Genomic DNA, 16,884 nt, shown 5'->3' with positions numbered 1-16,884 from the left:
TGGATAGAGATAAGGCGTGTTTTCTGGTGTGCGGGACGCGTATCTCGGCCCCGGATCTTCCGCTCGGAACGTCGAAATTCGGCGGCCGGATGTGCGGACACGTTCACAGGAGTCTCGCACTTTCGTCCGACCCCGCCAAACGACTCGCACCGTCGTTTTATTTATTTTTTTTCGGCTGATTATCTCCGGGATTTGCATCGGGTGTGTCAGATTGGGTGTTTAGAGTTGGGACAATTTATTCGCGAGCGTTTGGTTGCGGCGGTTTTTAAATTAAAAATCTGACGTATAAATTCGACGTCGAAATTCCGTTGCCGGTAATATGTGGCGATACGTCGAAAAACGGATGCGATCGAAGGATTAAACGCTAATTCCGTTCACACCGTTTTCTTATTTGTTCTCGTTCTCGCAGCAACGGCGGAATGTGTCACGTATAGCTTAACCTAACCCTAAAACAAATAGACAATATCAGTTTAAGCGAATAAAATTAATTTTGACTTTGTCCCGGGCACCGATCCATATTATTCGTCCGTTCCCTTTTTCGCACTTTATTTCAATTGTTTTAATTTAGAAAATTGCTCCGGGATCGCGTCGCACGTCGAATTAAACGAATTATTATGCCCGCGAATAAAATTGGAATTGATACGGTCGACCCATTTTTCGGCTTTCTGTCATTGGGATAATAGAATTTTCGGTTTAAGCAAGATTAATTCCAAACAGATGTCTCAAATTTAAATTTAAGTAAGCTTAAATCTCGACGGAATTGTGTGCTTTTATCTTTTATCAAGTCGAGTTGGGAAATTTAAAATATTTTATTCTCTATTCACTTTTTTCCATATTTTGTTCTCGTTTGGGAATGCACAACTCTGAAATAATAAATAGCATGAAGCGAAAATTTTAAATAAAAGAGATATTGGAATTTATTCATCTGGTTTTCGCAAAATTCATTATACTCTCATTTACTATTTTTACATTTTCAAACAGTTTGTTGTTTTAACAAAAATTCCAATGTTGATTGTTCATACACAACCCACATATTTTTATTTGCTATATTTAAAATTAATAAATAAAATTACGCTGTGAAAATACTCTTTATTTGACTAATTGGGGCAATTTTATTAACTAGAACATCAATAATGTTTATTACATTTAATTTTTTTTTGTTCTTTGACGTACTGAGGAATTTAATTATTAATTAATTAATTTGAATGGTCACATAAATTTTGTTTTAAAACTACGTACTATATGAACTAAAATTTTATTTAGTACTTTTAAGGTCACAGATCCTTTAACTAGTAAATTAAACTTTAATAATTAATAAAATTAACTTCTTAACTGGAAAAACTTTAATATTACTGTTAATTAAAATAAATAAATATGGAGAGCTCGTTACGGAAACACTGTTAAATTATTCATTTACAACCAACATAAATCTTTTTATTATCTTCACAAAGTTCATGTTTTCCACAAACAACGTATAATTTTATGTGTACATGAAATTTGATCAGTATTGCATAAATTATAGATACGTATGTAATATAATAAATAAATGTACTTTTGTATCTAACAATAAAATTCAAAACATACAATATAATATATGTATGTTTTCATAAAACTTTGTAGTTGAAAATTATTGTAATACTGAAAATCATTATTATCTGAATCTGAATATTATTCCAGGTCTTAATTAAAATTTAATTATTAAAAACCATTACCATTAAACAAAATTAATGTAAAAGTTTAATTCTGTGTTACAAATTTAAATTATATATAATCTCTACTTAAAACATTTATTTTTAATTTTTTAGTTATAAATTTTTAATTTACTAATACGATTTTAAAATTACTAATTTTAATTTCTTAGTATTGATTTTTTAAATTTTGTAAATTTAAATTATTAAATCTTACTTAATTAATTACTTAATTTTTTAAATTGACTAATTTTAAATAAACCAATTTTATTTATTTATTAATTTAGTGTTTTTAAAGTTTATTTTTGTTATTTAAATATTTATTTTAACTTTTATAATTTTATTATTTAATTTAATTTTTTAATTCTAATTTTTATAAATATAAATTACTGATTTCAATTTTGTTTTAAGTTTTTAATTTTATTTTTTTATTTTTTTATTTATTTTTATTTTGTTTATTTATTTTTATTTTATATATATAAATTTCACAAATTAAAGAAAAATTTCATTCATACTTTTTGTATCATTAACTGTAAAAAAATTTCAGAAATATATATATATATATATATATATATATATATATATATATATATATATTTAGAATCATAACCCTTTTCAACTTTATTACAAATTTTGTACAACATTTATAAATTATATTCAATTATACTTCAATATAAATAGATTTTATTCTAGAAATAAAAATTTTTATTTTTTTTTATTTTCACAAACTTTTCATTTATAATTTTGAACACTTGTTAAAATAAAAATTTTTACAATATTTATAAAAAATGTATTTAGAAAACATTTTAAAACAAAAACGTTTAGATTCTATTTAATTGTACTTCCATTTAAACATATTAAATATACTATATACAAAAGTGGTAATAAAAATATATAAATATTTATAATTTCATTACAGTTACCTTTATTGTTTTAAAAATTTAATTTAATTGTTTTTAAGTACCCAGTTTTTTATATTTGTATATTAGACTTGAAGTTAATATACAAATTTAGTTTAATAATTAAAAACCATTACTCTTTATTTAAATTAATTTAATGTGGGAGTTTAATTTTGTTGCGGGATATTTTTTAAATTATATATTTATAAATACATAAACCTTTTTTATCTTTAGCAAAGCTGAATGTTTTGTACAAAATTCATAAAATTTTATATGCATGCGCAATTTTACTATAGAATTTAATCAGTTTTGCATAAAATACTAAATGTACCAATTTTATCTTGAAATGAAACAAAACAAAACCGACTACCGTACGCATCAATTTTTATGTTGCAGGAAGCCGCTGGGTCGGTTGGAACAACTACACGAGGGACGGCGATCCCCTGGAAATAATCTTCGAATTCGACAACATCCGCGAATTCACGTCAGTGCATCTACACGCCAACAACATGTTCACGCGTGGAGTCCAGGTAAAAAGTAACTTATTGCACAACCGGAGCGGATAATTATCGCTAAGAGCGATATACGGAATATTCCGGCGCACCAAGAGAGGCATTAATGTATCGAATGAAAAAGTCCGGCGTAGTCTAAAAAGCCCGTGGTCATTTAGCGGTCGTTATTGATTTTATCGTAACGCATATATAGGATGCTAATGTACACAATCTGGCTGATCATTTATTAATTACCGGCCCGGCTCGGGGAGTTTTTCGCTCAACCTAACCATCAGCCATGCCACCGTTTAATATACGGGGTTGTTTATGTCAAATCAACCACTTTTGGATTTCAGTGAAATTTTTATATACGCTATCATTCAGATATATAGCAACTTTGGAAATGTTTCATTTGTCTTGATAAAAGTATACATTTAAATATCCATATTATTGTTAATTATGCAGTGTTTGATAACAACAATACGGCAGTATAATTGTTTATTAGTGGGCTTAGTTATGTATTTATTAATATTTGAAAAAAGGAATCACGGGTCAAAAGTAGTATTTTAAAATAAAACTAGCATTTAGCCCTCCTTTATTTCGTATCTAATAAAATATTCTTTATTCTTAATAACTAAACATCTTTTTCTTATTAATTTCAGTTTTTCAATATTCTTTCCCCTGATTTTGAACTTCTTCGTAGAGTTCATTCAAATGTGACAGTCTTTTTGTATGGATTTTCCGATTAATTTCATCCCAAAGATTTTCAATTGGATTGAGATCAGGGATTTGTGCTGGCCAAGACATTACATGTACTTCTTAAAAAGCAAACCATTCTTTAACTAACTTGTGTTTCGGATCGTCATCATGCTGGATGGTCCACCTTAAAGTCATGTTATCTTTGGCAAATGAATTCTCTAGAATATCACGATAAACTATCTTAAACAACGAGCCCACGCCAAACCCATAAAAACATCCCCAAACTATGCTTCACAGTAGGATTAGTGTACTTGGGATTATGCCTTTCATTAATTGGTCTTCTCATGAATGAATTACCATCAAAATTGAAAAATTGAAACCGACTTTCAACGGTAATAAAATTGTTTTCACCGACACACTAACTTCGTTTATTTCTTGATTTATGCGGGTTGCGCTTATAAAAGGGTAGCGAACAACAAGCATTTTTATTTTTCAGTCCACGGCTCTGTTAGTCCCTTCTACCACTTTTAGGAACTCCTTCCAGTGTATTCCTTCTGTTAAAATTGAAAATCGTTCCCGAAATGATCGATTTATTTAAATACTGTAACTTCACTCTGTTTTTAACTATTCCGGAACTTTTCTACAATTTGTTTAATCAATCGATAAATAGACACTTTTAGATATTTTTAACTTTAACGGACACAAAAATAAATTAATAAAAACATCTTTATTGAATATTTTATTTGGTTACTTTACTTATGAAAGGGAAGTACGAAATGTTTAGCCACTTAATAATTATAAAATTAATTTAATTTACAAAGAACCTATTTTTTAATTTGTTGTTCTGCATATGACCGACAGTGTATATAGTAATGGTGATAATTATAACAACATATTAAAATATTTCAAAAATATGAGCTGTACTACTTGAATTTAATTTCATTGTACGTAATATTTATTGTTTTCCATTTATATTCTTTCTTTGCACATTAAAATTGCATTTAAATCTATTACTATATCTTTTATATATTATAACTAATTAATCTTTGGTCGAAGTGAAACTGTAAGACAAATTATAATTGAGGATCACCAAGATCGAGAGAAACAAGAAGAGTTGGAAATGTTTACGGCTAAATATGTCAATCGTTTCTCGTATTATCAAAAAAATGTATAGAAACTGGCTGAATGTCATAACAATAAAATTTTAGTGTTAAATTAATGCCAATCTGAAAGAAATGGGTGTTGCTGAAATTAGTTCAAGGAACTGTGAGAAGTTAGTTAGTAGACGGGAGTCGTTTGACCCCAGAAATACAAGAAAAATCATAATTCCTACAATTTCATACAGGGACAAATCTGCACAAAAAGTTTGTTATACCCACTGTGAAACATTGTTCAATGATACAATGAAGATCCTTCAATTCTTCAGACATAGGTCCCCTTATACTGATTTTCCTTAATTAAACAGAAAATAAAAATAAAAGCTAATCAAGTTGTAGCTACATCTGAGTTCGAAAAAAAATGAAAGAAAATCGATAACTGGATAATTTGAATATCAAAAAATAACCTAATATTGTCAACTGAAATAAATGCAACTTAAAGAACATGGGACATCAGACCACAATCACTGGACCACAGAACAGTGGGGATGAGTAGTTTTTAGTCGCGAGTCTAGATTTAATTTATAAAAATATGATGGTTTTGCTTATATTAAACACACTACCGGGGCAAAACTATAATATATAAAATGCTTGTACTCGCAGTAAAACGTGGTGACTGTTCAATTATGGGGGGATGCTTCAATTCTCTTGACTTAGGCTCTTTTAGACTGATTTATGTACAGGGATATATTAAACAACAATTTATTCCGTATAATGAAGAAATGATGCTCTTAATAAATGCATTTCAACATGAAAACGATCCCAAACACAAATCCAAAATTGTGACAAATTCGTTGAAGAACCAAAACACCGATGTTTTGTCGTGACCATCCCAATCTCCAGACTCCCCTATAGAAAGCATGAGGGTCACGTTTATATCCAAATTCAACATAAAATTCATAATTCAAAAAGCTTGAAGAAATATAAACCTATCGTATATTCGGAAAATAGTTGAGTTTATGTCACGAAAATAGGCCAAAATTATAAAACAAAAAAAATATTATACAAAGTGTTTTAACATTTTATAGAATAAGATTTTTTAAAATACTGTATAAGCAACAATAATAAATTAATATTACTTTAACAGTTCACATTAAATAAAATATTAAACATTACAATACTGTAACACTGTTATGTTACAACATCCTATTAAATCAACTTAATATGAAGCTAAATTCATGGAAAACGTTATTGATTTGAAATGTTTATAGCAACATCAAAAAATAACACAGTTACGTATTTAGCAGTACTGTTTATTAAAAACCATCGCTGCGTGAACGTGTTTTTTCACTAGCGTTACGTCGTAGATGCGTATTTTGAAAATTCCATCGGCGTGTTTATCGAGCTCTCGAAACATCCAGTTAGGATGTTTTAATTAAATATTTGATTGCGACAGTGTATTTATTCTGGCGAAGTTTGCACACCTAGCCATCCGATCCGAACTTGGCTACTCTTTAATCCGGGGGAAAACTTCCGATACAGATAAGAGGCGGGCTCGAGTCTCTTTTAAGAGGATTACTTGTTATGGACGGCGGCCTTCTCTTCCCGTTCGACGGCGACGATTTTCAGAAGTTTCACGTGCCGACGAGGCTAAAGTTGCGAACGGTCTTTGATCGCGGATCCGGTTCCCGCCGGGAAGTGTAACTGGAGCAAAGGAATTCTTGTTCCAACTGTATTTTGACACCGAAATCATTTCTTTTCTTAAGACCAACAAGAACAGTCGTCAAATTGGTTTTAACTTTGGTATTTAAATTATTTAAATGCATGTACACGCGCACGTAAATTACATTTTAAATTATATTACATTGCGCAGTAAACAAAATGAATTCATAAAATAAATTACATATTTGAATTAATTAAATCGTTTGAATTTAGTAAAAACTAAATTAACTTTTAAATTGTAATTAGTGCATTTTATTTAGATAATTTATTAAAAATTACTGGAATAGCAAATGTTTTTACATAACTTTTTTTACATTAATTAAACAAATTTGAATAATTAATACAAAATTATAACAACACTATTAATTTAATATGCATAATCGTCCATTAGTGTGATGAATTTATAGCAAGTTTATAGCAATTAATAATGTTTATATAACTTTAATTAACCTAACCTAACTTAACCTAATTTATTATTTTTTCTTGTTAATAGTTACTTTAAAATAATTATTTTATTATTACTTAAGTTACTTAATTAAAACGTTAATTTAAAATATAAACTACTATAATTTAATGACTAATGTAACAAAACACTCATTAAAGTATGTTAACTTTGCTAATTTATTTTAAATTATAACTTTATGTCTTTTTATAAACGTAGAATTTTATTTAATATTAATTTCCGTAAAACATAAATATAATAATTTAATTTGCGTAATAATCCATTAGAGTGATTATTTTATATCAGTTAATTATACAAAATATAAATGAAATTTTCTCTAGAATGTTATGACGAAAATATAATTTATTATTTTAACTTGGTTAATTATTAAGGTATATCTTCAACTTCAGTTTTTTAAATTTGAATTCAATTTAGATACTCTCCAGTCTCAAATTTCAAGCTTCTTGAATTGCTTGAGTCCATGTTAAACGTGATATCCCATGTTTCCTATAGGATAGATGTCTGGTAATTGGGACCGTCAAGACAACAATGCCTTTATTCTTTTAATCAATGCATCACAATTTTGGATTTGTATTTAGGATCGTTTTCATATTAAAACACATTTATTAAGAGCATCATTTCTTCAATATATGAACGCAAATTGTTGTTTAATATATCCCTGTACATAAATCAGTCTAAAAGAGCCTAAGTCAAGAGAATTGAAGCATCCCCCTATAATTGAACAGTCACCACGTTTTACTGTGGGTACAAGCATTTTATATATTATAGTTTTGCCCCGGTAGTGTGTTTAATATAAGCAAAACCATCATATTTTTATAAATTAAATCTAGACTCGCGACTAAAAACTACTCATCCCCACTGTTCTGTGGTCCAGTGATTGTGGTCTGATGTCCCATGTTCTTTAAGTTGCATTTATTTCAGTTGACAATATTAGGTTATTTTTTGATATTCAAATTATCCAGTTATCGATTTTCTTTCATTTTTTTCGAACTCAGATGTAGCTACAACTTGATTAGCTTTTTTTTTATTTTTTGTTTAATTAAGGAAAATGATTGACTTGATTGCTGTAAAATCTTTGCTATCTCTTCTTGTTTCTCTGGTTGGTAACTAAATTATAATTTTTCCCTCAGTTTCACCTGGACTAATCATTTTATTATTACAATAAGCAAAAGGTCGCTAGTAAATAATCGATTTAAATTTATAGAGGGCAATGAAAGTTAAAAAATATAATTTTTTCCATTGACAAATGGTACGCAATTTTGTAATTTTAAACAATAAAATTGGAGTAACCAGTCGCACAATACACATAACAATAACAGAAAGAACAAGAAACATTCTTGATACTGACATCCATTCAAGTAGTACAACATATTTTTAATATAAACACAGTCAAATTGTCTAGGGAACACCTAAATATTTCTAAATTATTGTAATAAAACCAAAAACCTAATATAATGAATTAATGATACAAAATGATAATACAAATTAAACACCTATCAAATAGGCAAAAATTTATTATTATGTTATTTATAATAATGTCGATTTGACATACTCAATATTAGTCTATCGAGTAAGTTTTGGTTCAAATTTCGCCTCACCTATTGTACTGTCAAAATTAGCTGCTGCTAGTCTCCATAATGGTTTTGGTGATACAAAAGTCTTTTCATAACATCCCATTCTTTTTCTATTGGATTAAAGTTTGGAGAGTTTGCTGGTCAAGGTAATATACTTATGTTATTCTATTCGAATGCTGTTCGAACGATCCTCGCAGTATGTAGCTTTGCGTTATCCTGCTGGAAAAGAGAATTTGGGCTCATATTGTTTAAATAGGGTAACACAATGGGTAAAACTATGTTGTCGCGATATCGAACTGCACTCAAAATGGATTTCGTTAAAAAAAGCTAGGTTCTTCTGTCAATATTAATTTCTCCCCTAAAACATCAATGAATCTCCTCCAAAATAAACCAACTCACGAGCATGTTGTAGCTTGGTTTCCAGGTTCTTTCCAGATACATATCCTTCCAGAATCTGGGTGGTACCAAACTACTACGTACTAAACAAGCAGCGCGATTTCCAGGGAGCAATCGGGGTACCCTTAAGCTGACACAATCACGTCGTGGGTCCTAAGAAGCTCTTGTCTTAACTTGGAAGCTGTTATTTCTAAGTGTCTCCAAGTTTGCAAAAGCAAATAGCGGGATAGTTGTCCTTCTACGGGCTGGATGCCATTCTTTTATATCATTATACCCATTGTAACGTCTCCACGATCTCTTTATAACACTCACAGATGTGTTCATTTGACGAACCACTTCACGTTGAGATGATCCACTCTCTATCATCCTAATTTTTGTTTGTCACTTAAGAGGTGCCTTTTCATAATAATAAAAGTATATTTGTAAAAATTTGGGGGTACCCAGGAATACAATAAATAGTAAAAAAAACATTATTTTTTGCATTCAAAAATATACTAAATTTTTTAATTTAATTTAATTGAAATTTTCCGGGTGTTCCCTATTTTCACTATGTATCTTAATAATTATGGTCACTTATGTATATTAATTTTGTTGATAAATTAATTTAGCATAAAAAATGTGACATTAAAGTTTCTGAGATTGATTAGACTTTATTATTAAAGGGTTTAAGTTGTATTTTCTTTTTTCACATTATTGATTTTAATTTTCCATTAATTAATTAAATTCGCTTGGAAGATTCAGAGAATTAATTAATTACTTACAGTATTTATTAAAAATTTCTTAAATATAAGTCAAAAAAATATAACGTAATTCTAATAACTCTTCACGGCGATATCAATCAATGCGAAATGCGACAGTGACCGATATTAATTTACATCGAAAACGCTTTGATTAAAAAGATGGAAATCCTCGTAATCCAAGCTGTAATTAAAATATTTCTCAAAAACACCGGAGCACGAATGTCTACACGGAAAAAAATGTAATCAAACATTCAAATTGCTAAAATTCATAAAACTCATTACGAAACTTACTTTTATTAACTTTTAATTAATCGAAAAATTCCGATCGTTTTTAAAATCGAAATCGTTTGCAGGTGTTCTCGTTGTGCGAAGTGTGGTTCAGCCTGGACGGCGAGCGGTACCAGCCGTCGCCGGTCATTGCTGTGATACCGATCGACCGGATGCGTGAATCCGCCAGGAACATCACCGTTCAACTGCGCGGAAGACCAGCAAAGTTCATCAAGATCCGTCTCACCTTCGCCGACAAATGGATACTGCTCAGCGAGATCTCCTTCGATTCCGGTGAGTATTCCTGTATATAATTCGTTGCGTTGTCGAACTACCGTGCAGCGCAGTAAACGGAGCGACAAAGTTTACGTTCCCGATGGAGCGACGTGAATTACCATCTTCAATTTTTATCGTCTCATCCGAGAGATTTCTTCCGAGCGGTTGCCACTTTATAAAGCAATTTATTCGATAATAACGCGCAACTCTTTAAACATCGTAACCGCAACTCTGTAGCCGCGTAATACATCGCCGCAACCGCCGCCCCCGCCGTCAGGAAGGAAACGTAATTAATTAAATTGCGTAAGTAGACGGTATTAATATGTATTATTCACGCCGGTCCATCGGGACGCACGCCGTTTTTAAAATGCCCATTTAAAAGAGAAACAGTTCTGGTCGGTCCCGCGGGACGGTGAAATTTTAATGTTGCACGAATGGAATTCGCGTTTTGTTCCCCTGTCAGGACCAATTTCATTTTCCAAACAAACGTGTAAAGCGCCTTTACATTAGCTTAAACGGATCGTTTTTCTGCCGCGTTTCTTTTCTTTCGTTTTTTACGTTTTTTTTTTGGAAATGTAGTCGAATATGATTTGGACCCCGAAGATACTTTTAGAGAAATTAATGTTTGCCGGTGTGTTTCCCCCCGTTACGGGCTGAACACAAAAAGGGAGTGATACGTGCGGATCCGTTTCCAGACTCTAATTTAATAAAGATGTTTTTCTAATTCGAATTACCGGGCCGACTAAAAATTGAAAATGAATAATCTTGAAAGAGATGTAATGGGGATTTTTATTAATATTAATATCGGAGAATGAGTTTTTCTATAACATAATTAGTTACAAAAAATAGAACAAATCCATTGATCAGATATCATTGATAATTTGATATATATTTGGAGAAACAGATAGTAAGAAATGAATAAACATTAAGACAAATACATGATGAATATATTGCTCAGAATCATTTTTTAAACTAGTAAGAGCTTAGACCTGGATGATCCAGATATTTATTGTCGATACCTTAGCATTGACTTAGTGAGACCCTTTCATTTCAACCCTAACATAATGCTGAAGGTCCACAAAAATCTGTAGAGGGAAGATTGAATTTCGAAGTCCCCTGCCTATGATGTCCCACTTGTGTACAATCATTGATGAAGTCTTGAGACCTTGCTAGTTATAACAACAAATTTATATCAAAATGTGGGAATACTCCAAAGTAATCCTCACAATATTCGGGTGAGGATTATCCTGTTGGAAAACTGGATTTTCAAATCCACTACAATATAGCACTCAGAGATAAATAATAAATAGCAAATATAACCATGAATATGATAACGAAAAATACATGATGACATAACTCTAGTTGCATTCAATAACTTAATATCAATATACGCCAATAAATGTAAAATAGCAACAAATCTATTAACAAAATCTCCTCATTCCAATAATGCTGACGTATCTACTAGCGTTTATTTTACATAAGTTTGATTACGTTGAAGACAAATTTAATAAAATTAGAGTATAATACATCCAAATTGAAAAAGAAATGTGGGACATCCTTTAAAATATTCATGAAAAAATTTGTTTTCCTACAAAGGCTACTTTGAAATTGACTGTAAGGTACCAAAATAAGATTTAATATCAGTGGTCAAATTTTATTTTGATGATGGAACCAATTCTGGTTGAATGAGGGTTTCGCATTGTTTATTCAGTTCCTGTGGATTAGAGACACTTTCAATCTATATATTTGGATGTAATTTGTGGATGTTACGTTGGAAACGTTGCATATAGATTCACTGGAAGCTCCAATAATGTAGGTGGAAGGTATATTGAAGGTATTTAATAGGATAAAGTTTGAGATCATAAAGATGTTGAATGAATTTTGTTGGACAATATATTTTTAAGAATGCCACCACCAGACTATATTTCAGACAAATTAAGTTTAGTAACATCTCAAGTAGATACTTGTGGAAAGTCTTTAGTGACTTTAAAAATGGATAGGTTAGTAATGTATGTCGGCGAGTTAGATCATACAAACTTGATATATTTTACTTAAAATAAACCAGAAGTTAAATCTACTCAGTTGGTCCTCAGGCAGAAGCACATCCACCACGAATTGCAGGAATAAAACCTTTTATGGAAGATTCCCCTGCTTATTTTATATGAGATAAGTGACTCTATCATTGAAACAACTAAGTCCTCATTGGAACAAAGAGTTAGTAAAGTTAAGCTTTACGATATTCCTAAAGCCTGTTGGATAAAAGTTAATAGATGATATAGAATTCAGTACTCACCAGATATTTAATTTAAATTTAATACCAACAATTGGACATAAAACAATATATTCCTCTGTAATAATGCTCAACATTACATGTAAATTTGGAGAATGACGTTAAGTATGCCTTATTCGTTGGAATATCATAGTTTAAAGGAAGTAACATATTTAATATCGCAGGGACTTTATTTTTATGGATAAAGACTAATTTATTAACAGTTACCGAGAAAAATTCTTCAGTAATCACCTCCTATAGAACGAGGTCTAATAGAACCATGTGTTCTATTTCCTGTGTAACTGAATACAATTCAATATGCCGTTGATTATTTGGTAACTTAATATAAACCAGGACTAAACAATTAACCGATTACTGGAAGCATGTTTGAACAGTCCGGACGAATGAAGCAGTTTGTTTTTATAGCAAAGTGGCCACCTTAATGGTATTTTCCTAAAACAACAAACACCAGCCTCGAAAATCACTGAAACTGGACATGAATACCGATCGAGGTCCATTAAAACTTCTACAACAAAAAATATTTTCGGACGACATAAACAATTTTTGTCGCATTAGCTTAATCTCGAGACTGCAAACAGTCTAATACGGCCAAAGGGGTGGGTAAATAGTTTCGGAACGTGTATGTGAAAGGACTCGATATAAACCGAAAGATAACTTTAAAAACTTTTTAGTTGTAACACTTTTGTAAGCTCTAGACACGTTTAGCTTTTATCTATTGATGTGCCGCAAATTGCGGCTGCAACTTGCTCCTATTTCAGTCGCTCTCTTCCTGGTTTCTTTGCAGATAATTTCTGATAAAAGTTTGTCGTGGCATTTTTCATCTTTTATGCGTGCTACGTTTTTTTACCCCAAAGATTACCTCATTTAATACAATTTTGTTATTTGGCTTATTACTAAAAATCAAATAACATGTCAGTAAATATTGATTTATGATTTTATATAAGAAAAATCATACAGTTTTGATATTACAGTGGTGAAAACCCCATAATCAATTTTAATAGTCTAATTAATCTAAATAATTGATGCGCATCCACCAAAATTGTACATAAAACTTTAAATTTGTGGTGAATGCACCAGAGTAGACGAAACATTGAAACAACCCATGAATTATTCAAAATTATTAAATTGTATCTCAATAGTGAGATGTCGGGAAGTCTTTGGTCGTCGAGTCCTCGATGCGGGTTACGTATCGAGAAATAGTCCCGGTCAACGAGATGCAGGAATATAAAGCGGATTTAATGGGACATTAAGCCCAAGAACCCGGTAAATGTTCGTGCGCCCGCCGTCCTAACCCACTTCGCTGAAATGCAATCTGCCCGCTCCCTGAATGGGTTTCGAGGGGGCGGCCGTTTTATGCTTCTGCATACGGTGTTCTGCTTAATGTTCTGGCTGGATATTGCTTGCAAGCGGCTCTTGTGCTTTATCGATACTAATTTATACAACGTCTGCCGCAGTTTTCGATGGTGTTAATTTATAATTTTGTTGACTATAGCGGGTTGTTTAATTTGAAGGATGTAAACGTCTGTTATACCAGCGTCAACCTTTACTGGTTAACACTTTTATCTAAAAGCAACTCTGAATAATTAAGGGATTTAACACTGTTCAAGTAAAACTTGTATTATAGTACTGATATAAAAGCTCTCCAAGTTAAGTGAGTTATGACAGAAAGTCAACTGTGCTTGCCCCATTTTTTATTAATCGATAGTAAACAGTCGACAACGTCGTGGCAAAAATTAAAACGTTTATTACATCAGAAACGTTCACAAAGCAATACGTATTCGCCTTCTTCCATCTTAAAAAATTCTAAAGAACGCAGAACCGACTTTTGAATGAACGGAAAGAAAGAAAAAACGTAACGTCGAAAATAAAAACATGCATTCTTGAGACCGTCGCGATACACAAAATGTATTGTCTGAACTATTCGTGAGTTTGTTGCCGTAATGAATAGTTCCAGATTCGAAAGCAATATCTGGAAAGCGGTCGTCAGAGCCCAATGTTCGTCCTACTTTAGAAGATTGCAGTAGACTGTACAATTAAACGTTCGCCGTTGTTTTCCATGCTCGGACTAACATTGACATGGCCTTTCATCTAAAATCGACTGTGAAATAACTGAGGCATGGGAAAACTTTGGCCGTCGAGAATAAATCAAAGTTTCCAAATATCCAAGTTATATACTGTATGAAACTTTGTTGAATTATTATTTCTTACCAGTTGAGTTACTTTGCTGTACGAGATTGTTACTGTGAATAATAAATATGTAACCCATTCACTCAAGTCTAATAAAAATGATTTTTATTTGATTTGTTTTTATTGATTTCTGATTTTATTGATAATTATTATTATTTTTGTAATATATATTAATAAAATTATGATTTATTGGAAATTACTATTATTTATTAGTGTTCCTTGGCTTCGCTACACCTAATTTAAGTTATTATAAATAATAATAACTATAAAATATAAACACATTGAGAATTTTCTAAAATATTGTCAGAAAGTTCAAATATACTTAATATCTATGGTATTGAAAAAAATGTAAAATATTTAAAGGGGTAATAGTTATTATGAATTTAAAAAAAAATGGAACTTATAGAGACTGTCGATAGGAGTGAAAACTTTTAGTATTATAATTTGAAATTTTATAATGTTATTATTTTATTATGTTATTATTATCAACATCAATCTGGTTTTTACATCTATTGACACTTCGAGCAACAATTTTATACATGTTTGTATGGTATATAAATACAATTCAATTGGAATAACAATTAATATACAATCATATTTGTATTTACTTAAATTTCAATGTACTTGATTTTTAACATTATTTTAATTGTTTGCATCATTGTCATCATTAATTTCAACAATACTTAGACTTTTTGTACTTTCAATTATTTCATTTTGTTCTAAAAAAGATATAATAGGCTTATGCTAACTAAAGTAAGAAATGAAAGCTACAGATATACTGCTATATGCATGTCGGTGACGCGAACGCACGAGATTTCACCCATCCAAAAAGCACGCAGCACACTATGCGTGCGTCAGTCATGAGCATGTCGGTGACGCGAACGCATAATATTTTCCTTCCTTCGATTGTAATTATAACCAAACTATGGACAACCGAGGTTACCAGCCAAATCAAAAACTTATTTCTTTTGTCTGAATTTATTAACAAAAGAAAGATGAGCATGTCGATGATGATTTTCCCCTACCAAAAGATGCCCAACGCGGCTAAAGAAGTTTTCACTTCAAAAATGTAAAATATTTAAAGGGGTAATAGTATACATATTATATTTAGCCCTTGCACAAAATCTAAGTTATTATGAATTTAAAAAATATAGACATATGATACTTCTACCAGAATTTCTTCCTCTACTCTAGGAAGAGATGCAAATACGATACGGAGGAAACTAGAAATACGCATAAGCTTCCACACCCCTGATTTTGTTTAATAAAACTGCCTGAAAGAAACACTGATTATACAAATGCATAAAATGCAAAAAGAAAAACTGATTCGGGTTTCAGAAAAGGCACCCGAACATTCATTTATCCGTAACATTATTGATATTTAATTCAGGTCCAATATGCACACATGTAATTTCGAATCCGGGAAAAGTAAATAGCCGCAACCAATATGAAAACGGAATAGCGTACGTACGTAGGCGAACCCGGTGCCGCCTTCTTTTCCAACTAAAATTAATTTTTCCACGCTCCGGCCCCGTTTCTATTTATAAAAACATCAAAAGAAAAATTGACCCGGAACGCACGTTCACCGACGAATTGAAAAATTGGACTCGAAACGCCTTTTATGCGCGAGAAATGTGCGGCATAATTTTTAATCCATTTTGCGGTTTCGTCACTCGTCCATCCATATTTATGCGATAAATTTCTGGCCCGGGGATAAGAGAACGGAACGGTCACCCACGTCCCTCGTGTGGCCAGTTAACATATTTTAAACGAGGCTGGGGTGGAAACGTCCGGAAAATTGCTCAAGACAGATTTATGTAACGTGGTTTTTTTTTTACTCTGAATTATTGACACGTTGAAATTTAATCTGATCTGGAACTTGTGTGTTGTGTTACGATATATTTTCATCGACCGACATTTTTGCATGCCCCAGTTATTTCGGCAGTCTATTTTAAATGAAAAGCCACGTCGATGTTAGTCCGAGCACATGAAGCAACGGCGGGGGTTTAATTGTACAGTCTACTGCAATTTTCCGAAGTAGGACATTTTCCAGATATTTCTCTCGAATCTGGAACTACTCGTCATGACTGCAAAC

At 31.3% G+C, this 16,884-nt stretch overlaps 1 protein-coding gene across 1 annotated transcript in view; it reads left to right on the top strand.

Annotated features, from left to right (window-relative positions):
• The window catches only part of LOC109598811 (discoidin domain-containing receptor tyrosine kinase B-like), a 198,896-nt gene that overhangs the window by 140,969 nt on the left and 41,043 nt on the right, over positions 1 to 16,884 (top strand). The window contains exons 7-8 of the mRNA XM_049963791.1: positions 2,984 to 3,117; positions 10,123 to 10,330. Coding sequence (XP_049819748.1) covers positions 2,984 to 3,117; positions 10,123 to 10,330 — 342 coding nt within the window. The remainder of the gene's footprint in view (positions 1 to 2,983; positions 3,118 to 10,122; positions 10,331 to 16,884) is intronic.

The sequence above is a fragment of the Aethina tumida genome, chromosome 2 (genome assembly GCF_024364675.1).
Source record: "Aethina tumida isolate Nest 87 chromosome 2, icAetTumi1.1, whole genome shotgun sequence".
Classification (NCBI taxonomy): domain Eukaryota; kingdom Metazoa; phylum Arthropoda; class Insecta; order Coleoptera; family Nitidulidae; genus Aethina; species Aethina tumida.
This window is presented reverse-complemented; position numbering and strand designations above follow the sequence as displayed.